At 29.8% G+C, this 23,045-nt stretch overlaps 3 protein-coding genes across 5 annotated transcripts; 1 reads left to right on the top strand and 2 right to left on the bottom strand.

Moving 5' to 3' along the window:
- Positions 1 to 1,765: 1,765 nt before the first annotated feature.
- LOC108564659 lies at positions 1,766 to 2,622 on the bottom strand. The gene is made up of 2 exons (XM_017923742.1): positions 2,193 to 2,622; positions 1,766 to 2,136 (listed from the first exon to the last, which is right to left on the bottom strand). The coding sequence occupies exons 1-2, from the start codon at positions 2,339 to 2,341 to the stop codon at positions 1,962 to 1,964; spliced, it is 324 nt and encodes a 107-aa protein (XP_017779231.1). The 5' UTR covers positions 2,342 to 2,622; the 3' UTR covers positions 1,766 to 1,961.
- Positions 2,623 to 3,082: 460 nt separating this feature from the next.
- Positions 3,083 to 5,231, bottom strand: LOC108564664 (adhesive plaque matrix protein 2). 2 transcript variants are annotated; one of them, XM_017923751.1, is made up of 6 exons: positions 5,122 to 5,231; positions 4,728 to 5,063; positions 4,072 to 4,649; positions 3,797 to 4,019; positions 3,556 to 3,745; positions 3,083 to 3,502 (listed from the first exon to the last, which is right to left on the bottom strand). In XM_017923751.1, the coding sequence occupies exons 2-6, from the start codon at positions 5,059 to 5,061 to the stop codon at positions 3,304 to 3,306; spliced, it is 1,524 nt and encodes a 507-aa protein (XP_017779240.1). In that variant the 5' UTR covers positions 5,062 to 5,063; positions 5,122 to 5,231; the 3' UTR covers positions 3,083 to 3,303. The 2 variants fall into 2 exon arrangements, with proteins under 2 accessions (XP_017779240.1, XP_017779241.1); XM_017923752.1 differs by having other exon boundaries at positions 5,004 to 5,063.
- Positions 5,232 to 10,502: 5,271 nt separating this feature from the next.
- Positions 10,503 to 20,778, top strand: LOC108564656 (sodium-coupled neutral amino acid transporter 9 homolog). 2 transcript variants are annotated; one of them, XM_017923738.1, is made up of 11 exons: positions 10,503 to 11,043; positions 14,280 to 14,394; positions 15,538 to 15,654; positions 16,620 to 16,746; positions 17,595 to 17,689; positions 18,305 to 18,462; positions 18,528 to 18,689; positions 18,751 to 19,172; positions 19,227 to 19,331; positions 19,406 to 19,662; positions 20,418 to 20,778. In XM_017923738.1, exons 1-11 carry the CDS (start codon positions 11,037 to 11,039, stop codon positions 20,587 to 20,589), a joined length of 1,737 nt encoding a protein of 578 aa, XP_017779227.1. In that variant the 5' UTR covers positions 10,503 to 11,036; the 3' UTR covers positions 20,590 to 20,778. The 2 variants fall into 2 exon arrangements, with proteins under 2 accessions (XP_017779227.1, XP_017779228.1); XM_017923739.1 differs by lacking the exon at positions 20,418 to 20,778 and adding an exon at positions 19,707 to 19,908 and having other exon boundaries at positions 10,504 to 11,043.
- The last annotated feature ends 2,267 nt before the right edge of the window (positions 20,779 to 23,045 follow it).

Here is a 23,045-nt window from a genome sequence, read left to right as displayed (position 1 = left end):
ATCGTTTTAGTAATTATAATATGAATGAAATTTGTGGTAATTAAATGTAATTTCACTGTTATTAATGAAATTATTGTAATTACAATCTGTTTATATTTTTTTTCGCTGAACTCACAAATTATTAAAGTTTATTTTAATTTGTAATTAATAAATCAAATGTATAAGTTTATTTCTTAATATTTCTTTAATTTATTTTTTGTTTGTAAACGAATAATTTATAACTTTATTTGTGTTTTGTTTATGTGTATCTATTACTTGATTTTTGACGTTACGTAAAATTGGAATTGATTAGTTTATGTTTCATTGCCTCCCACTATTATTTTAATTGATTTATCATGAATTTTTATTATTTTTAATTCAAGGTTTTTGTTTATAATATTTCATATTTTATTAAAAAAAAGTACGGTAAAAATATAGAATAAATAAATTTTCTTAATTTCAATTATTTAAAAAGATTGCAAAGATTTTTAACATAAATTAATTTTGTTTGTAAAGTTGCATACTTAACTTATAAGGATTTTCAGAAATTTTATTATTTACAATTAAGAAATAAACTATTATTGATACAGTTATGTAATTATAGCAAATATTATTTACATTCTCCCAAAGACAAACACGTTTATGTATTTACGTTTAGAAATCCTTATGTATTTTTCTTGGGTCTATATCGTAAGCCCGACAACCGAAAGACCGTCTATTGAAATCCCGACTATGTCAAAATCCCGACTACTATAATCCCGACGTCGAAATCCCGACTATATCGAAATCCTGACTATGTCAAATTCCCGACTATATCGTAATCCCGACTATATCAAAATTCCGACTAATCGAAATCCCAACTACCATAAAAATGTTATTGTAGAAATTATAATAATAAAAAACACTGTCGGGATTTCGATATAGTCGGGATTTCGAACGTCGGGATTTTGAGCCAGCCGGGATTTCGATACAGTCGGGATTTCAATAGACGGTCTTTCGGTCGTCACCGATTTTTCTTATATATTTATTACATAATAACAAAACAAGTTTCATACAAAGTTGCCATAATTTAATTCTAATTTGTATTAGTAGGAAGATCTGTCTGTATATTGTGTATGATTAAGTTTTGTAATTGTTTTGATTATTGTTAGAATATTATTCAATATAATTGCAAAGTTTTTTTTTCCCAATTTATTTGTATTATTTTATTACATTTTCTACTTTTATTTATTTAAATTAGTTTTGAAAGGTTTAATTATTTGTTTTCACAAATTGTGTTTTTTTACTAGAAAATTAATATATTTAATGTAAGAAATGTTAATTCACCTAAAAGTTTCTTTAATTGAATATTTATTAACTAATTCAAAACTGATCATTTCCATATGTATATTTGGTTGCCTATAGGAATTTATAATATTTTTTCAAAGAAATTGTGTTTATTTATAGCGTTTTATCTCAATCACTTAGAAGTTTTAATTATAACTTTTATATAAATAAAGTGATATCATTCTTTAAATATAAACATATTAAACAAATTAAAATGATGAATTGATTAGCTCTAAAAGTCTTAAGTTTTTACTTAATCATTTACCATAAAAATGCAAATAATTTATTATTAAAAAATAAGTAAAAACTTAGATTTCAACAATAGAAATTTGTACAATTTATTATAAAGATAATTTTAGATAATTTGTAGAAATAAATAACGATTTTATAAAATTAAATTTATTTAAATAATAATTAACAACAATAGAGATTTCTCTGATTAGAACAGAAAATGGCTGAAAGTTTCTTCCTCAATGATTTGTATGTGTTTAGCGGAAGATATAGAAATAAGTAAATTAGATTTGTATGTACAAAAACTGTATTTAGTGTATGTAAGTAATCGTTTAAATAAATACCGATAAAATAAATAAATAAATAAATATTAGACTTTGATTTGTAACTTTGGTATGCTTCGTTTTTCAACTTGTTCGTGAGATTCAGTAGTCGTAGTCATCATCGTCCTCCCTATCCAACAATCCTCCGAAACCGTTGTAATCGCTGTAATCATCATCAACTCCAGGAGGAACGAAAGCCCCGTTCAGAGCTTCGGAAATTTGCTCACCAAGTCCTATCCTTGTAGCTATCCCATAAATTAATCTCATCACAGCTAATCTATGGATGAATTAAGTTTAATTAATAATTTAATTTTAGTTTAATTAAGTAAATACCTGATAAAATCGACTGCGTTCGTTTCTTTCTGCCTCAAGATCATAGCTTTATCACTCGCGCTTTTCCTCTTGCGTTTCGCTTCGGTGTTCACCAGAACCGCTAGAACTAGCGCCAAAATCAAGGCTGTTTTCAACATCTTAATACTCATGATGGTTTTGGTTGAGGTGTTCACTGGGTTCGTTCTCGTGGTAAACTAAAGAACAAATCGGTTCGTCCTGAAACGGAAAACGCGTCGTCCCATTGACATAGCACGGAACAATTTTGCGACTTATATGAATACACACTTTTTCCTTCTTTTTTTTTTTAACTGTTGCCCGGTCTGGTGCTTGAATACCAATATTACGATGTACAGTTACGACGACGGATCGAAGTGGGTCTCTCGATGGATGGAAACAACTCAGATACTCAGATTTACAGTTAGTTATACAACGCAGAACGTTTCAAACACAAACTATAAGTATATTAAAAATTCATTAACAGAGCCGCTTCCTCGCACGCTTTGTCGAACAAAAAAAAAAGAAACAAATTTGGTAAACATGTACCAATTTCTATTTACTTCGAGCTAACATACAACTGTTTTTTTTTTAATTTTTCATTAATACTTAAGTATCTTTTTTAAATTAAGCATTGTTTAAATTTTCATTTTCTTTGCTTTTTAATTATTTCTATCAATCTTGATACACCAAGTTGAAATAAGATCTTTTCATCTGCAGTATTTTCTATATAAATTTGCTATTAGTAAAAGTAATTAATCAATAAATAAAAAGAGTATACTTTTCTTTCAAATATCAACGTTGTTGTTGTCAATATTGACACACCTTGAATGAAGTTGAGCTGAAATATTTTGTTGTAAAAGTAAAGGAAATATGGTATAAATAAAGAAAGTCTCTTTGTTTTTAATAATTTATTAATAGTAACTTATTTACAAATATATTAAAGGCACGTTGTTCATGTCATGAACTGTTTTTGTTTTTTTTTAGTTCTCTATCCACACTTCACATAATCAAGGTCGTTGCTGTCAATCTTGACATACCTTGAATTAAGTTGAACTTAGATCTTCTGATCTTCCGTGGATGCATTCGCAGTTAGTATTAGTCTTTTCGAAACTTTCTAATCAGTTTTAGTGGCGTTCTTCTCGAAGTCCATGACGAATCTACGATATCTCCTGGTGACGGCAGCTCCACTAACCTTGTAACAATTGATCAGAGCATCTCCGTTGTAACCTGGAGCGCAAGTGCATACTGCCAAATGCCTCCTAGGAGTGCAATCAGCGTTAGCTCCGCATTGCCCGACGCAAGGATTTTCGCACCTGAAATTAAAGTAAATACGTTTTTGGGAATCTACTGAGATTAATCAATTTACTTGTAGTTGATGCAAGCCCTGTGGTCTCCGCAATGGCTATCTTCGGTGCATTCTCCTCTGATGCATCCCCTCAAAGGATCACCTTGGTAACCGGAGAGACAGGTGCAGACGGGACGTTCCTTGTTGTACCTATCGTATCCAGGTTCGCAGTGGGCGTTTTCTCCGCAAGGGTTGGGTTCGCAAAGATCGCCTGTAAAAACGAGATTTAGATGATTGATTTAAGAGGTTAAGTGGTATTTACGTTTTTCGAAAGGTCTGCAACGCACAAATGGATCTCCGGTCATATCTCTCGGGCATGAACATACTGGAGTTATGTCTCTTAACTCGCAGTTAGCTCCAACGCCGCAGACTCCGTCGCACGGGTTCTTGCAGGAATTGTAGAAGCAAGCCGGTTTGGATCTTGGGCAGTCGCTGTGGCTCGTGCATTCCGGTTGGCAGGATGTGTAAGGATTTCCATAGTAACCCTTGAAAATTGATATTTAGTTGAAGATTTTAGTTGTTTTAACTAATGCTTACTCTAGGGCACTTGCAGACGGCGTTGCTGCTCCTGACACCTTCACATTCGGCGTTGATTCCGCATTGGGTTTGGCAAGGGTTTTGGCATTTGAAGTCGACACAGGCTAAGTTTGATCCGCATTCTGAGTTGGTTTCGCATTCGTGCCTGCATCCTGCTAGAGGAGATCCGTGGTATCCTGATAAGCATTTGCAGGTCGGGGTACCGTTGACGACTTCGCAGTTGGTGTTGGGTCCGCAAGGGCTGGGATGGCAGAGTTCAGATGGATCGAACCTCCTGCAACCGCTCAAAGGATTTCCGGTGTATCCGGCTGGGCAAGTGCAAATTGGTATGTGATTCCTGGTTTCGCATTTGGCGTTGGGTCCGCAAACGTCGGCGCAAGGATCCACGCAATGCTCGTTCTTGCAGGTCTGATGACCTCTGCATTCGGAGTTATCTAAGCATTCGGCTTTTCTGCAATGGTGAAGTGGATCACCCATGTAACCTCTGAAGCAAGAGCAGACGGGACGTCCTCCGACCATCGAGCATTGGGCGTTTTGTCCGCAGGTCGAGCTGGTGCATACTGTGGATTGACCCATGGCTGGTAAAGAGAACAAAGAATGGTTAAGGTATTTCCTGAGCGATTGCGATTAAAGTGTTGGCGTAGTGTAATAGAAACCTGAGTATCTAGAGATATAATTGCTATAGTGGGAGGCACTTGAAACCGTGGTGCGTCCGTATTTGTCAGTGATGTAAACTTTGTTATCATCATCTTCCTGCACGGGATTTGTGTACCGAACCGGAGAGACGCTCGTGTATCTTGTGCTTGTGTATTGGCAGGTCGTGCATCCCACGGGTTGACCCACGTAGGGATTCACGTAAACCGTCCGGTAATTGTCTGGGTAATAGTTGTTCAGGATCCGGTACTGCCTGTAAGAGGGATTACCTACGCTACCTGAGGTCTCCAGCAGGAGGACGAGGAACGCTGCGAGGAGCATCGATCGGACCCACATGTCTGCAATGAGATGCGAAGATCACCAACTGAAAGCGCGAAAAAATTGCTTAACTATTACCTGATGTTATTTGAGAAAGACACGACTTATCGATAGACAAAACGAGAAGAGACTGAGTGAGTTAATGAAATGATCGAGAGCCTTGTCTGTGATCTTGGTATAAAGGAAACTGGTCCATGGTGAGAAGGGGAAAAGACCTAAAAAGGATAAGCTCGTGTGTTTATACATATACATCCAAGCCCCCGCATTAATCGAGTGGGCGAAATAGATTCAATCGCGAATTGGGCTTCGAATGGAAACTGCATAACTACACAACAACAAAAAAAAATCATACATTCAGAAGCGAAAGTTGATACTTTTAATTATTACATTTCCACCTCTCTCTAGGATATTGCAAAACGGGCTTTATTAAGTAAGGTGAAGTAATTAAGAACCCCCGCACTGATGACGACCTTCTCGAAAATCATCTCTGCCCGTTTAATTATTTGTTATTTACACACCTGAGAAGGATATAAAAAAACGGATTTGCATAAGAACAAATGAACTTCGTTATTCTTAAGTTCACTTAACGTTTAAATAGTATTAATTATGTAAATGGGATTAGGTGTGATTTGATTATATTTAAATGGATTTTAATGTAGACACGTGGATTATTGTTATTAAGAAATATGAATACGAATTACTTTGATAATATTTACATAAAAAATAGATATTTTATAAGATCAGGATAAATTCTACACCCTGTAATTATATAATGCGATATTTCTGTGAGCGACAGTTTCTGGGTTCGGCATTTTCGCCAAATTTGGATTTCGTTTGGGAAACGTACACATTTATTGCAGAATATCCATTTGCTTATTAGTCATACTTACATAACCTTCCCAAACGACGCGTTCTTGAATTTACGTCACGTCAATGAAGTACATATAGACAAGTAGAATCATTTAAATCAATATTAAATTATTAGTGTTTAGTAAGAGTAACAAAATTTTATTTTAAATCCACAATTGACCGCATTCAAAATGTATATAATTTGACGACCAAATTTAGAAATTACAGACTTATATTATTATCATTTTTTTCATTGATTATGAGAATCATTTAGATAAAAATTAAAATTTAACAATTTTATACTATTGTTCATAAATTAAACATAATTAATTTGAAGACCAAAGTGTGCCATTTGTATATAGATTAAACAATAGAAATCACGTTTATTTTCGAATTGCAACAATATGGAAATGCACGTTTAGATTGGAAATTAACGACAAATTATTGTATTTACATCACTTATCAATGAACGTTAGTAAATATACATATTTGTAAGAGAATCACTTAAGTAAATATTGCATTATTTGTCTAAAGTAATATATACACAAATTTACGATAAATTTACTATCATTGTATGTTGATATTTAGGGTCTCAACGTAGGGCACCTTTTTAATAATTAACCAATAGAATTCATTATTTATATAAATTGGATTAATTATATCTATTGAGCAATATTTGTAACATTTAAATAAAAAATCGATAAACATTTGATGTAAGTACTTTGGTGCTCAACGTGGGGCAACTTTTTGTAATAATGCAATAAGAATCATGTATTAATGATTGGTATTAAAAAATATTTAGTAATAAAGTGTGTATGTTTACTAATTGCATTAATTATTAGTGTTTAAAAATATAACAAAAAAATCTATGTAAATATTTTGGCGACAAACGTGGGGCACTTTTTACTAATACAATGATAGAAATCAGTGATCTTTGCTAATTGTATTAATTATTAAATGTGAATATTAGCAAAATTTAACATTAAATCAACAAACATTTGATGATCAACGTGGAGTAACTTTTTGTAATAATGCAATAAGAATCATGTATTTATGATTGGTATTAAGAAATATTTAGTAATAAAGTTTGTATATTTACTAATTGCATTAATTATAAGTGTTTAAAAATATAACAAAAAAAATCTATGTAAATATTTTGGCGACAAACGTGGGGCACTTTTTACTAATACAATGATAGAAATCAGTGATGTTTGTTAATTGTATTAATTATTAAATGTGAATATTAGCAACATTTAACATTAAATCAACAATCATTTGATGTAAATTCTTTGGTGCTCAACGTGGGGCAACTTTTTGTAATAATGCAATAAGAATCATGTATTAATGATTGGTATTAAGAAATATTTAGTAATAAAGTTTGTATGTTTACTAATTGGATTAATTATTAGTGTTTAAAAATATAACAAAAAAAATCTATGTAAATATTTTGACGACCAACGTGGGGCACTTTTTACTAATGCAGTGATAGAAATCAATGATGTTCGCTAATTGTATTAATTATTAAATATGAATATTAGCAACATTTAACATTAAATCAACAAACATTTGATGTAAGTACTTTGATGATCAACGTGGGGCAACTTTTTATAATAATTCAATAAGAATCATGTATTAATGATTGGTATTAAGAAATATTTGGTAATAAAGTTTGTATATTTACTAATTGGATTAATTATTAGTGTTAAAAAAAGTAACAAAAAAATATAAATATTTTGGCGACAAACGTGGGGCACATTTTTACTAATACAGTAATAGAAATCAATGATGTTTGCTAATTGTATTAATTATTAAATGTGAATATTAGCAATATTTTACATTAAATCTATAATAATTATACGTAAATAAAATTGCCGTCCAACGTGGACTTCAACACTTTTTACTAATCAACTTAATAGAAATCACGGTTTTCGCTAATTGGATTAATGGAAAAGTGGCATATTTCAATTGGAAATTCCGTGCGCGTTTTTTTTGCGACAATTCAACGATCATTCAAGTGCGCTCATGGGCAATTTAATTTAGTTCATTTCAATGCGTCGCATTCCAATGCATTTGTAGCCAACAATAGTTTCACTTGCCTTCTAGTCAGCGTTTCCTGTTCCATTACCTTCAATACATTTCTTTTCACTTGCAATGCTTCTTTTTTAATTTATACGTTTCTTTAACAAAGAAAAGTTATAAATTATTTATATAATTTACATTTACAACGGATTCTTTATTAATAGCTGAAAATATAATTTAAGTTTAATTTAAACAATTCTGTTTAATTAATGTGTTACATAAGAGGGCAATTATGAGTTTTGGATCATCTACTAAAACTAATTACAAAAAAAAAAAAAAACAAGAAGGAGATTGATCTATTTTTGGTTTGAAAATGATCACGAGATTGTTATTTTTGCATCAGAATTTAAATGACGGTTTCTTTTCGTATCGATTGCTGTAAATAAATGTTATTTAATCTTTCGAAACGCATGATTTCTCGTGTTAAGAACAAAATCAAACATTTGATTAATCGGAACATCTGTTTCTGCTTCTTATTCTTTATCGGGCGACTGAATTCTTAAATATTAGAATCGATTTGTAATGACAAGCTTGAAAAAATCATTATCATGCTCGTTCGTGCAAATAGATGATAATTTCTTAACAGAAACAAAATTTTGTTGTTGATCTGAAAACATCTTCGTCGCACTTCAGTACCGCCGACCTTGATCATAAAATATACGCACGTACGTAAATATACTGCGAAACGTACACATCTTTCGGTTCCATTTCAGAATGGAAATTCTTTATCTTCTTTCACAAATATAAACGAAAATAGATTCGGAGTTAAAGTCCTCATCGAGGGCTAAATATTTAGTTACGACCTTGCTTGAAAAGTTCTGTCACGAATTTTGCAACGTGCGTTGTTGTTATTTTTTATGTAAGGAACTGCAAGGTCGTGTTTTGATTTTCTTTACCGATTATGAAAATAGCGACGCCAATTTTTTCAATTCGAAAACGCTTCCAGACTCAGATTAGCAATTGTTTACTCAGAAACCGTTTGATTTTAAGGAGACATGTTTACACATTTTAATCATTATTTTCTTAAATTAGACTTTCCTTTCTAGAACTTCTTCATTCTTGAATTTCTCAACTCAAATATCATTAAAATATTCTATAATTCTTCTTTACAAATTATAAATTTTCAATCAAAATTTAAATTTCTTGTATATTTTTTTTTGCAACAGTAAAATTGCAGCAATTTCTTTTTAATGAAATTCAAATATTTTTTCAAGTTGTTTTTTTTATAAATTTCTCAATTAAAGTAAGAAATTTTTTTTAGAGACAACAAAATTTTTATATACTTTTTTTTAATTATTATTCATAATTTTCTTTAAAACTGAATTTTCTAATTAAAATTTTGAGAAATATGTTTTTCTATTCAAATGTATTCATTAATTTTCATTAAAACTGAATTTACTAATTAAAATATGTAAAATGTTGAATAATTTGTTTAATTGCAACAAAATTATTTACAAGAAATAAACATTTCTGACATATTATAAAAACTAATAACCTTTTGACATTTTTTTTAATTCATATTACCTTATTTGCAGGATTTAAGTGGACATACGCTGCACATATTTATGAATGTAACATTTTTTCATAATTTCGAACTTCCTACGACAAATCCTATCCAATTGGCCTTTCTCATGGTCAAACTCGAAGAAACTACACAATTCTTAGAAAATTTCTTAACTATAAAGATTCTAAATTCAGCAATTTCTAAGTAAAGAATGATCTCATTTCTAAAAAAAAAATCGAAATTAGAACGAAATTATTTAGTTTCAAAGAAAAATCAATCAATCAAATTATTAATGAAATACCTCGTATAGTGCGGTTTTCATCAGTTTTACTAGCCAATAGTGAAAATTTGAAAAAAAAACATTTATTTTATATAATCAAGTCTCTATTAGTGCGGTTTTAAAGTCTTCTAACGGTTCTGTTTTAAATCCGCTCTATGTGAGGTTTTCTGAACAATCAATAAATAAAAAAAGTATAAATAATATTTAACTGTGAATGTAAATCAATGTTCCACAAAAGTCTTGCTTTTCTTACCTACATATTTTTCCAAAAACCTATTACATTTACCTTGACCTTCCAATCGATTTTGTTGTTTTTTTTCTTCTTCTTTTCTAGTGTTAATAAAAAAAAAAATTGAACGCTGAAGAAGAACGTAACTGTTTTCGTTGACTTTTAAATTAACATTTCCGTTTTGAATTCGAACCATTCGAATGTAATAAAATTAGTTTTTACTAATAAATAAATTGTGTATGTTTTTGTGTTAAAGGGGGAAAAACAGATTTTCGTATTGTCGTCGTTCGAACATTGTCCATAAAGATCCGATGACGTAAAAGTTGACGACTTCCTCAACATCGTTCCGCGATCTGAGCTGTGTTCTTTCATACGATAAGCGCGTGTGTATAGAGAGAATCGTTATTTTTGCACTTTCAATGCCATCGATTATCGCTCATAAACACATGGCACTTGAGCGTAAATAGGAATTGACACCGAAGACTTTTCTGCTAAAAAATAAAATAAAAATTAAGGCCATGCGAGAACGTTCACACCGATGATGAATTTTCGTAACAAAAATCATTGGAATTCGCGGTAATTTGCCAATTTCGATTTGTTTATTTCCGTATGTTGCGGCGTTATCTCATGTGTGTAAACACTCGAGCTACGTTGGAGCGCGTCTGGAAGTGCAGGAGGAAGAGCGAGATAGGGAATGCTTGGGAATCGGGTATCTCGGCTCTATCGGAGAGACTTTGCCGGGGTCTTATCAGAGAGCCTCTGGATAGTATATAAAATAAGTGTCAAAGATAATTCGAATTTAGTCGGTGCATACCAATTTACAGAGATCGTACATCTCATTCGATACACTGAAAAATTGACTGAAAGAAAGTTGTTTTTTTCTTTCTTTCTTTCTTTCTAATTCTTTTTGTTGTGTGAATATGGAAATTCGCACTTTCCTATTGGTAGTGCACAAGATTTCATCAAGCAATTAAATCTTCTAACAAAGTATTAGTACAAATTGTTTACAGTAAATTACAAATAACCAATAGAGAACAAGGAAACGCGGCAAGATGAGAGGTGAGTCATTATTTTTGTTTTCTATTTATTTTCTTTGTAAGTATATAGCAATACCTCGAATAGTACGGATTCACTGCTTGAAAATTGATTAATTATTACCGTTTTGTGTTTATTTCCAAGTGAATATGCAGCAATATCTCACATAGCCCGAATTTACTATATCACGGTTTAAAAATTCAGTAATTATTTTTAGTTCTATATTTCTTTTTAATTTTAGTATACATTAACACCTCGTACAGTCCGGATTCATTATAGTACGCTTTGAAACTTGATTCATTATTATTACTTTGTATTTCTTTTCCATATGAATATACAGCAATATCACACATAGTCCGGATTCACTATAGTACAGTTTAAATAATAATTGAGTCATTATTTTAGTTTTGTATTTATTTCCAATTTGAGTATATAGCAACACCTCGTACAGTCCGGATTCACTATAGTACGGTTTGAAACTTGATTCATTATTATTGCTTTATATTTCTTTTCCATGTGATTATACAGCAATCTCTTACATAGTCCCGATTCACTATAGTACAGTTCAATAATTGATTCATTATTTTAGTTTTGCATTTTTTTCCAATTTGAGTATACACCTCGTACAGTCCGGATTCACTATAGTACGGTTTGAAACTTGATTCATTATTATTACTTTGTATTTTTCATGTGAAAATGCAGCAATATCTCACATAGTCCGGATTCACTATAGTACAGTTTAATAATTGAGTCATTATTTTAGTTTTGTATTTTTTTTTCAACTTAAGTATACAACAACACCTCGTACAGTCCGGATTCACTATAGTACGGTTTGAAACTTAATTCATTATTATTACTTTGTATTTCTTTACCATGTGACTATACAGGAATGTCTCACATAGTCCGGATTCACTATAGTACAGTTTAGCAATTGAGTCATTATTTTAGTTTTGTATTTCTTTCCAATTTGAGTAAAAAACAACACCTCCTTTAGTCTGGATTCACTATAGTACGGTTTCAAACTTGATTCATTATTATTACTTTGTATTTCTTTTCCATATGAATATACAGCAATATCTCACATAGTCCGGATTCACTATAGTACAGTTTAATAATTGAGTCATTATTTTATTTTTGTATTTCTTTCCAATTTGAGTATACAGCAACACCTCGTACAGTCCGGATTCACTGTAGTACGGTTTGAAACTTGATTCATTATTATTACTTTGTATTTCTTTACCATGTGAATATACAGAAATATCTCACATAGTCCGGATTCACTATAGTACAGTTTAACAATTGAATCATTATTTTTGTTTTGTATTTACTTTGTATTTCTTTTTCACGTGATTATACAGCAACATTTCACATAGTCCGGATAGATTGATTGAGTCATTATTTTTGTTTTGCATTTCTTTCCAATTTGAGTATATAGCAACACCTCGTACAGTCCGGATTCACTATAGTACGGTTTGAAATTTGATTCATTATTATTACTTTGTATTTCTTTTTAATGTGAATATGCAGCAATATCTCACATAGTCCGGATTCACTATAGTACAGTTTAATAATTGAGTCATTATTGTAGTTTTGTATTTTTTTCAACTTAAGTATACAGCAACACCTTGTACAGTCCGGATTCACTATAGTACGGTTTGAAACTTGATTCATTATTATTGCTTTGTATTTCTTTACCATGTGAATATACAGGAATGTCTCACATAGTCCGGATTCACTATAGTACAGCTTAAAAATTGAGTCATTATTTTTGTTTTGCATTTCTTTCCAATTTGAGTAAACAACAACACCTCGTATAGTCCGGATTCAGTATAGTACGGTTTCAAAATTGTTTTGTTGTTTTTTTTCAATGTGAGTATACAGCAACACCTCGCATAGTCCGGTTTCACTTTTTTACACTAAAGTTTGTATGTATTTAGTTCAGCGATTAGTCCGGTTTCAATTGGCGAAATCGATTATCCGGACTATGCGAGGTATATTGTTGTACTTACAGTGGTAATTTCCCTTCGAGGTCGACGTAATTGAAATGTTTTTATTATATTTTTTTAGCACCGTTAACGAAGTGTTGCGCGTGTTGCGAAATGTCGAATGTCAAGTTCAAAGAATCGATCGATTGACCCATTATTCTTAATACAAAAACTATGTTCAAGCAATGTTAATCATACAGCAAATAACAAAATTCTTTAAGATATTTGTTTATTGTCTACATCTTCAGTATAAGAATATAGAAAAGATTAACATTATTATAAATCTATCTTTATTTTTTGCTCTGTTAATCCAATATTGGAAATTTATTAACGATTCGTTAATTTTCTTTAGGAAAAACATAAAAATTATTTAATTTAAATCTATTTAAAAATTGAATTTTTCTTTGATTTTTATATTGTAATAAATTTCAATTTACTTTGAACAATTTCAAATTTTCTTAGAGATAAAGGGTGTCCCAAAATTAACGCAAGATTTGAATTTGCCGCCATTTGTGCAGTAAAGTGTTGGCAACTCAAAAAAAACAATTTCATTAAAAACTATGCTTTATATTTAATCTTGCTTTAATTTTGGGACACACAATTTATAAACATTTTTTAGTTTTCATCAAACAAAGTTCATTAATAACTTTCCTCTTCGATGTAAATATTTATTTTTTATATAATTATATACTTAGGAACGTTTAAAAAATGTTTCTAATCTAATCCAATTCCGTTAAAATTTACAAATTCCTTAATTTAGACTAAATAAGTTATTATGTATTATGACTATTAAAAGCTTATTAAATTGTGTTAAGAAATCTATTCAAATTCACTTAGCAAAAATAAATAAAACTTGTATTTTTTATTTCTAAATTTCATGTTACATATTTGGGACATACTAGAGACAATAACATTGTTTACTTACTTGATTTTTGTTTCTTAATATTCAATGTCACTTTTGCGTCTTTCAAACCTTTCCTCTTGATTAATAAACTGGAATAAGCCACTCTTTGACTCAAATATTTCAGGCTTATTTCTTATCCACAGATAAAGTTTCTTTAATTAATCATACATTTTTCCATGCAACAATTGATTACATTTAATAAGCATTGTTACTATATTAAATAAGTTTTTTTTTTAATTTAGAACTAATGTAAAGTAGAGTTATTTTAAATTATTTATATTAATGAGACAAAAATGTGTTATGTTTCTCTTTAAATATGTCTTTTACTAAATCAATTATAATCTAATCAGTTGGGTTTTCATTATTTACAGACTTAATTAGAAGTTATAAGATGATATTGAAGAGAAAGCCATCAGTTTCCGATGACTCAGATGGGGAATCCCAACCATTGATGAGTTCCGCATCATCATCATCAACCAGTTTTGGGTAAGTACAGAGTAGTGATACCACGTATAGTGCGGCTTCGATCAGTCCGGATTCACGTCAAGTCAGAACTTATTTACCAAATAATCAAATTGTAGAATTCATAAAACTGCAACAATTTCAATTAATTTACACAAATATTGTTGAGTTAATAACTTAAAAAGAAATCATAAACTAAATACAGCTTAACATAATCCATTCCAAAATTTATATTCGTATAGTGAAACAATTTTGCCCATATAAACTAATGTAATATATGATAATTTGTTAAGCGAAATACTTGTTCCACTGTATAGTCATAATATACTAAATTATCTCATTATCTATAGATAATTAGTAAAATATGTGAATAAAAAGAGATAATATTTAAATAAATTTATTCAAATGAAGCTTATTTATTTAAGAAAATATATATTAATAAAAACAAACAAACCATTGACATCTTACAATGTTGAGAGTGAAGATAAGCAAATCTTCATTGTAAAAGTAATAACAAGTGAAAATAAACAAAAAAAAAATGTGAAATTTCTGCAGTAATTATAAAATTTCCAACATGCAAACAAATTAGTTTAGTGTAATGTTAAATACAAATCGTAATCAAGTTAACTACAAATAATTATCACGTTTATTTGTATAGTAATTAAGCTTTAGCTTAAACGTAATTAGATTTCTTTGAAGTAAAAGTCCAACTTTTATTTAATTCGAGTTGTTTGCTCTTGAAAATGATTCAGCGTCGTACACTTTATTGACTTCTCTTATACTTCAATCAATGAGAATAAAACAAAAGCAATCATCTTTCTGTCAGCTTCAAGTTCAATGTACACATAGTTTGTTTTCTTTATTGTAATTGAAAAATAAATAATTTTATTTTTTTTTTAATGAATTTTAGGTTTATTTCATTTAATTTCGTAAATCGAAAATTCGTAAAATAAAAATTAATCGGTAAATTAAAAATAAAGTGAAAAATCAATGAAATGGTAAATTCCTGAAGGAAAAATTTGTATTATGTTGTTGGAAATGTTTTGGAAAGTTTTGTTACGTTTTTATTAAGTAATTATTATTTAACTTGATAAATATAAAAAATAATTACATTTTTTTTTTTATTAATAATTCCTATTTTTCATGTACTTTTCTTCTTTCTTTCAGGACCATTCGAGAAATTGGAATGTTTCAACACGATTCGGACTCTTCGAGTTATGAACAGATGACAACTGAAGAGAAACCTTCTTCGATAAATGCAACACCACCAAAATCTTTCCTAAGGTAACTATACCTAATTTTTTTTCGAATTACGTTAGTACTGACAGTTTTTACTTATATAAACAAAATATCTATGGAAACATTTGAAGTTTGAATGACAGTTTTCAATTATATTTATAAACACTGAAAATTGAAAACTCTCATTGAAAAATTTTAATTAAATTGGAAATATTCTTTTGGAAACATGAAGTAATATTGACAGTAAGTAATTTTTTTTATAAAAAAAACAATGGAAATTGAAAAATCCATATGAAAACATTTGAAGTTTGAAAGACAGTTAGCAAAATTGTATCTATTAACACTGAAAAATGAAAAATCTCATAAAAAAATTTGAAGTTTGAATGAAGTTGAAAAAATTATTTTGGAAACATGAAGTAATATTCACAATATGTAATTGTTTTATAAAAAAACAATGGAAATTGAAAAATCCATATGGAAACATTTGAAGTTTGAATGAAGTTATATTGACAGTATGTAATTATTAAAAAAAATCAATGGAATAAATCTCTATGGAAACATTTGAAGTTTGAATGATAGTTTTTAATTGTATTTATAAGCACTGGAAATTGAAAACTCTCATTGAAAAATTTGAAGTTTCTATGAAGTTCGAAAAATTCTATTGGAATCATGAAGAAATATTGACAGTATGCAATTGTTTTATAAAAAAATAATAAAAATTGAAAAATCCCTTTGGGAATATTTGAAGTTTGAATGAAGTTATATTGACAGTATATAATTCTCTATGGAAACATTTGAAGTTTGAAAGACAGTTTGCAAAATTGTATCTATAAACAATAAAAATTGAAAAATTTCATTGAAACATTTGAAGTTTGAATGAAGTTGTATTGACAGTAGTAATTATTAAAAAAAAATGAATATTGATAAATATCTATGGAAACATTGGAATGACAGTTTTCATTTGAATTTATAAACCTTTGAAAACTATGTCAAAAATATTTTTTTTGCAGAAGACCATTTTGTTATCCAAGCGTGCACGATTCCCCGGTGATCGACATCTACACAGCGAACGAGCACATCCTTGACCGTTACCAGTTCTTCACGAAAGCCTCAGGATGCATCGTCGACAATTCTCTGGTAAGAAAGACCGTGACTCCCGCACGTTTTTGACCTTGAACCAGACTTATCGCTCAATTTTTGGCATGTTTATTGAATCGGTCTTTATCAGTGCGTACATAAATTTATAGATTCACTGATTTTTATTCCTCATTCCAATTTTATCAACAAAAAAAGAGACGCATGTGTAACGAATGCAGCTGCGTCATAATAATCGTTGCAAAATGTTCATAAAATAAGAGCTTTTATCGAGGCGTTACGTAACACTGTCCCAAATACAACACTGCTCATTACGTAAATCTACATTTTCTTTGAAATAAAACGATTTCTGATATCGGATACATTTTGAAAAAGGAATGCATTTTGTGTTAATTTCTCATATTTCATTTCATTTTCATCAGCCAGTTTACGATAAGTAGAGCAATACCTCGTATAGTGCGGATTTGTAAATAGAGAACTTATCAAATATTATTATTATAAATATTACACATATTTCATTTCATATGATTCTTATAAAAAAATAAATAGGTTTCTTAAATAAATTAAGGTATACAAATATAGAAATGTCTGAAGTTGAGAAACTACAAACTAAAATATTTATGATTCAATTTATGTGGATTTCAGGATACAAAACTATAGATTTCATCATTTAAATTTTGGAAATTTGTCAATAAATTAAAAATACTGAAAAATGAAGAAACTTGATAAAGACATTGATTTCAGAAAACTTTTGTACTTTGAAAAATGAATCAGTACATATTTATAGTTCCTCTAAATCTTTAAATTAATAATTCTGGATAGAAAATAATTGATTTCACTATAGAAAATCTGCAAAAAAAAGTGTAAATTGATTATGATTTGTGTTTTAGAGTCCAAAATCACCAATGATTTCACCATATAAAAATTTGGACAATATCGAGGAACAACCTTCGAGGGAGACTACCCAAAGCTCTTTGGTCACCATGTAAGTATCCATAGAATGAATACTAGTTTTTCTAATACGAAAATCAAAATTAAGCTACGAATTATTTAATTAAAACTGTACTAAATTCAATTCTTAATTGGATATTTAATTACTCGCAACATTTGCGTATGCTCGTACATTTTTTTTCGTTATATTCATTGTGTGTTCCTTCGTTATCATCGAACGCTGTATATAGAATGGAATATAATCGAACCATTAAGGAAATATGGTCGAGTTCGGGGTAAATAAGGCTGATGAAATTTGTGGTTGCGTTGAATCACGGCCTGCTAAGGTCATTTACAGATCATCATGCAATCGAGCAAATAATCAACGATGTATAAACTCTGGTAATTTTCTAGAAAAAACTCTTAAAAAAAACAGGAGTATGGAAAATATTGCTGTTTGTGTTTACAAAGCTAAATCAATTGTGTTTACAAACGTGTTGATCTTTAAGCTACATTAATTTGTATGAAATAGTCTGAAGTTAAGAAGGATTAGTTTATAAAATTACAGCTTAATTTAGAGATTAAGTAAATTTTTATGAAATAATCTAAAGTTAAGAAGATTTTATAATACTTCAGCAGTATTAGTTTTATTTTTTTTTTAAATTTTCAGTTTTGCTATTTGGAATACAATAATGGGAACATCGATCTTGGCGATGTCCTGGGGTTTGGCGAAAGCCGGTTTCATTCCTGGTATTATATTGATCCTGTTCGTGTCTGGCATTTGCCTGTACACAGCTTACATCATCCTTCAAGTGAACAATAGACACGGTAATTTCAGCATTTAAAAAGTTTACTTTAAAAGATAATGATTCATATTGTTTTTTTTGTATCAGGATTCGGAAGCAACGACGTTTCAGATATATGCAGATCACTAATAGGACCTTGGGCCGCGATTGTAGCGAAAATATTTTCGTTAATAGTGCTGATCGGAGCTTGCATAGTCTATTGGATTCTGATGTCGAACTTTCTCTACAACTCCGTTCATTTTATTTATGGTAATCATCAATTCTTCATCCAAATTAAAGTTTTCATAATTAAAGTTTTCTATTTCTTTAGGTTACATTGATCATTTGGATGTCATCATCGTGAAGAACGACACTGTGATATGTCCAAAGGATTTGAACGAAACTTCTTCGAGTTATCCCAACACCCCAAACCACGTGATCTTCGATAACGTCTGGGATCTGTACACTACTGTACCGATATTCCTGGCGTTCATCCTGTTCCCTTTGTTGAACTTCAAAAGTCCAACTTTCTTCACGAAATTCAACAGTTTAGGCACGATAAGCGTTGTCTATTTGCTGATCTTCGTGAGTGTAAAAGCTTACAGTTGGGGTGTCAACATCAACGATTGGAAAGCGGATGTTTTCACGATCAAATCCACGTTTTGCGCTTTGAGTGGGATGCTCTCATTAAGTTACTTCATCCACAACATCATCGTATCCATAGTTAAAAACAACAAGAGACAAGAGAATAACGTAACGTTTACTAGTAACTATTTTTTTTTAATTAATTTACAAATTTTGTTCCAGGCTCGTGACTTAAGTATCGCCTACTGCTTAGTGACCTTCACTTACTTATTCATAGGCTGTGTCTTCTATATCTCATTTCCCTTAGCCAAATCATGTATAGAAGACGTAAGTATTCATTAATTTTTATTAACAATTAATGTAATTAACTTTAATTAAACTCAATTCTTTACAATTTACAGAATATCTTGAATAATTTTGAGAAATACGACAAGTTGAGTATTATAGCTCGGATGCTTCTCCTCTTCCAACTCTTCACAGTTTTTCCACTGATTGCCTTCATGTTGCGTAAAGACATTTTGAACAATCTTGCGGCGATCTTCAAGAACGGCAGGTTCGGTGAATTCAGCTACGGAAAAGTGATCTTGCTCAACTTGTTAGTTGTTATCATTTGTATCCTCTTCGCCTGCTTCCTGCCGAGAATTGGAACATTGATTAGGTAAGTCTACGATACTTTCAGGTCATCTTATACCGCTCTTTAAGTTCTGACAACTCAATTACAGACCATAGTTCAATATCGCGTCAATGGCATCTCTGAATCAATGGACTTTTTGTAGTTTTTATCTATGGACACCCATAGATACTTTAGTTTTTAGCTTATTATCACTGCCTTTATACTCATTTTTAATCTGGATTAGAAGAAGATCTGATATAGTTTATGCTTTTATTAAATTTACTCGCTGTAGCTGTTTGTCCACTTATTCTTGCTCCCAATTCGATCATCCACATCATTAACTTTATTGATTTTTTTAGCAAATCAACTCCAAAATTTACTAATCAAAATATTATTTCTTCAAAGTTAGAGAAACTTTAACATTTTTTACAATAATTACCATAATTGTTTTATTTGATACTTTTTCTTTACATTTCTACAATTTATTTAAAAAAAAAACACAAAAAATTTGAAACGAACATTTTTAATTGCAAGTGTCAATTATCAATTAATTAGTATAGACAACCATTAATACACAAGTCTTAATTTATTAATTAATAAAATAATCAATCAATATTATCAATAAGTCTTTGTAAATTAATAAACAGCAACAAATGTTGATTAATCTAAATATTTCGAGTTTCAATTAAGAAAATGATTAATTTTGATTGATAATTTTTTTAATGTCATTCGTAATGCGTGTATAATAAGTTGTATACATTAAAACGTTGCACAAGATGAAAATTTTGTTTTTTTTTCAGATATACCGGTGCTTTAAGTGGGATGGTGTACATCTTCACTTTACCCAGTTTACTGAAGATCTTCTCTTTGAGAAAAGATAACGCTCTGACGCCGTTCCAGCTGATCTTCCACATCGTGATTATTATCGTAGGTGCTTTGAATTTGGTCTCGCAATTCTTCATCGTCGAATGAAGTTTTTCGATGAAAAAAATAATTTATTTACAATTTTTGATTGGATCAAAATGGGCATAAACACGATAATATAATATAGTAATAATTAAGAGAAAAAAAATTGACCAAATCATACTCAATTTAGACATTAGTTAAAACTGTGTTGTTTCTTGTAATTAATTTAGTTTCTAAAAGAAAACCTAATTGACTGAATAGTTTATAATATTCTTAGTATTGTAAGTGTCTTGAATGTTTTATATTTTAATATAATTTATTTAATACATAATCCAAAATTATTTCTTGTTATATTTATTAATTATTTAAATCATTTACAAAAGAAAAGTTTTATTTTTAATTGATTAAACCAAAGTTATGACATTTTGGACATTAAACTGAAAAACCATTTTTTTACATTATTTAACCAATTTATTTTGAAAATATGATCTATGTTGTATTTGCATTAATATACCTGTAAAATATCAATTTTCCATCATATAAGTTTAAAAAACATGTTTTTTCTTTATCTACAAATTGCACTTTATGTGCGATTCGTTGCACTCTTCAAGCATAACATGTATAATAAAACGTTGCACGACAAATTGAATTGTGTTTACTTGGCGTATTTTTTCTTCCTTGAACTGGATTTGTATTAAAGAAGGACACAATTATAATTGTTGCTTATTCTGTGCACATCCGATTCACCTGATTCAATGTTAATTTTTTTTTTCGTTCGATTGTAAATTGGAACTTTATTTAATCAAGTTTGTATAATGCTGCATCCGCACTGTTCATCATTTGTGATACAACCTGATTCAATGTAGTTATTTGATCAAAACTTAGATATTTATTTGCATCCAACAAATCTTGGTTATCTTGATACTATATAGAACTTAAGACATTCAACTGAATTATTTATATATTTCATAAATATAAAAGTTGTCAGTCTGAAAATTGACAAAAGTCTAAACTTCAGGTAAATCTTACTACTAAGGTAGATGATATCAATTTTTAAATAGACAAATATCAAAATTTGAAGTAAATTTTACAATCAACTTAAATTTGAATATTTTTTACAAAATATAAATACAAAAATAGAAACTGTCACTAAACTTTAGGTAAATCTTTCTGTAACCTAAAATTTTATTTTTTACAAAATAAGACAAGGTCATGAAACTTAAGTGTAAATAGTTGTTAGTACGTATGATATTTTTGTCTCATATTACACATGATGTACATACAACATTATAATATAATTTGTAACCAGTAAATGACATCAATGGTTTGTCAATCTGTCAAAATACTTGGTTACCATAGTTACCAATCGGAATTGGTTGACGGTGCATCATTTATAAACAGTAGTTGCAACGTCTCATATCTCGAACAGTGCGGACGCAGCATTATACAAATAAGTTCTAGGAAGTAAATGATCTAGATGACTGTACTTGAAATACACACACTGGTAAACATAATCAATTTGCCAAATAATGAAAACAATTGTTTACCATGGAAACCCATAAAATTTAAAAAAAATGTTGGAATCCGGTGATAGTGCGTCATTTATAAATATTAGTTGGTATGATTGTCGGACGCAGCTTTACAAATTTAACTAACTAAAAATTACTAATTTTACTAATTAAAAATTACTAACTAAAATTTCCAATAAATGAGTGTTTCCAGTGACTAGAAAGAAAATATTGTCAGAATCCAATAACAGTTCGTCATGTGTCAATAATAGTTGTCATTTATGTTTCATATCACGAATAGTGCGGACGCAGCTTTACAAATTTAACTAAGTAAAAATTACTAACTAAAATTGCCACTAAATGAGTGCTTCCAGTGACTAGAAGGAAAATATTGTCCGAATCCAATGACAGTTCGCCATGTGTCAATCATAGTTGTCATTTATGTTTCATATCAGGAATAGTGCGGACGTAGCTTTACAAATATAACTAATTAAAAATTACTAACAAAAATTTCCAATAAATGAGTGTTTCCAGTGACTAGAAGAAAAATATTGTCGGAATCCAATGACAGTTCGCCATGTGTCAATAATAGTTGTCATTTATGTTTCATATCACGAATAGTGCGGACGCAGCTTTACAAATTTAACTAAGTAAAAATTACTACCTAAAATTTCCATAAATGAGTGTTTCCAGTGATTAGAAAAAAATATTGTCGGAATCCAATGACAGTTCGCATGTGTCAATATAGTTGTCATTTATGTTTCATATCACGAATAGTGCGGACGGCTTTACAAATTTAACTAATAAAAATTACTAATTACTAAAAATTTCCATAAATGAGTGTTTCCAGTGACTAGAAGAAAATATTGTCGAGAATCCAATGACAGTTCGCATTAATGTTGTCATATCACACAATAGTGCGGACGCAGCTTTACAAATTTAATTAAGTAAAAATTACTACTAAAATTTCCATAAATGGGTGTTTCAGTGACTAGAAAGAAAATATTGTCGGAA

This window comes from Nicrophorus vespilloides, unplaced genomic scaffold (genome assembly GCF_001412225.1).
Source record: "Nicrophorus vespilloides isolate i.1.1-1 unplaced genomic scaffold, Nicve_v1.0, whole genome shotgun sequence".
Taxonomy (NCBI): Eukaryota; Metazoa; Arthropoda; class Insecta; order Coleoptera; family Silphidae; genus Nicrophorus; species Nicrophorus vespilloides.
The sequence above is the reverse complement of the archived record's forward strand: the minus strand, read 5'-3'. Positions and strand labels throughout refer to the sequence as shown.

What these genes read in the sequence shown, in the direction of transcription:
- LOC108564656 (XM_017923738.1), top strand. An exon ending in GCATCGTCGACAATTCTCTG is followed by an intron (nt 16,747 to 17,594) that starts GTAAGAAAGACC and finishes TTTGTGTTTTAG; the next exon opens with AGTCCAAAATCACCAATGAT. An exon ending in CTCCGTTCATTTTATTTATG is followed by an intron (nt 18,690 to 18,750) that starts GTAATCATCAAT and finishes CTATTTCTTTAG; the next exon opens with GTTACATTGATCATTTGGAT.
- LOC108564659 (XM_017923742.1), bottom strand. Translation starts at nt 2,341, where the DNA reads ATGAGTATTAAGATGTTGAAAACAGCCTTGATTTTGGCGCTAGTTCTA. An exon ending in AACGCAGTCGATTTTATCAG is followed by an intron (nt 2,137 to 2,192) that starts GTATTTACTTAA and finishes ATTCATCCATAG; the next exon opens with ATTAGCTGTGATGAGATTAA.
- LOC108564664 (XM_017923751.1), bottom strand. Translation starts at nt 5,061, where the DNA reads ATGTGGGTCCGATCGATGCTCCTCGCAGCGTTCCTCGTCCTCCTGCTG. An exon ending in CCGTCTGCAAGTGCCCTAGA is followed by an intron (nt 4,020 to 4,071) that starts GTAAGCATTAGT and finishes TCAATTTTCAAG; the next exon opens with GGTTACTATGGAAATCCTTA. An exon ending in AGGGCTTGCATCAACTACAA is followed by an intron (nt 3,503 to 3,555) that starts GTAAATTGATTA and finishes CTTTAATTTCAG; the next exon opens with GTGCGAAAATCCTTGCGTCG.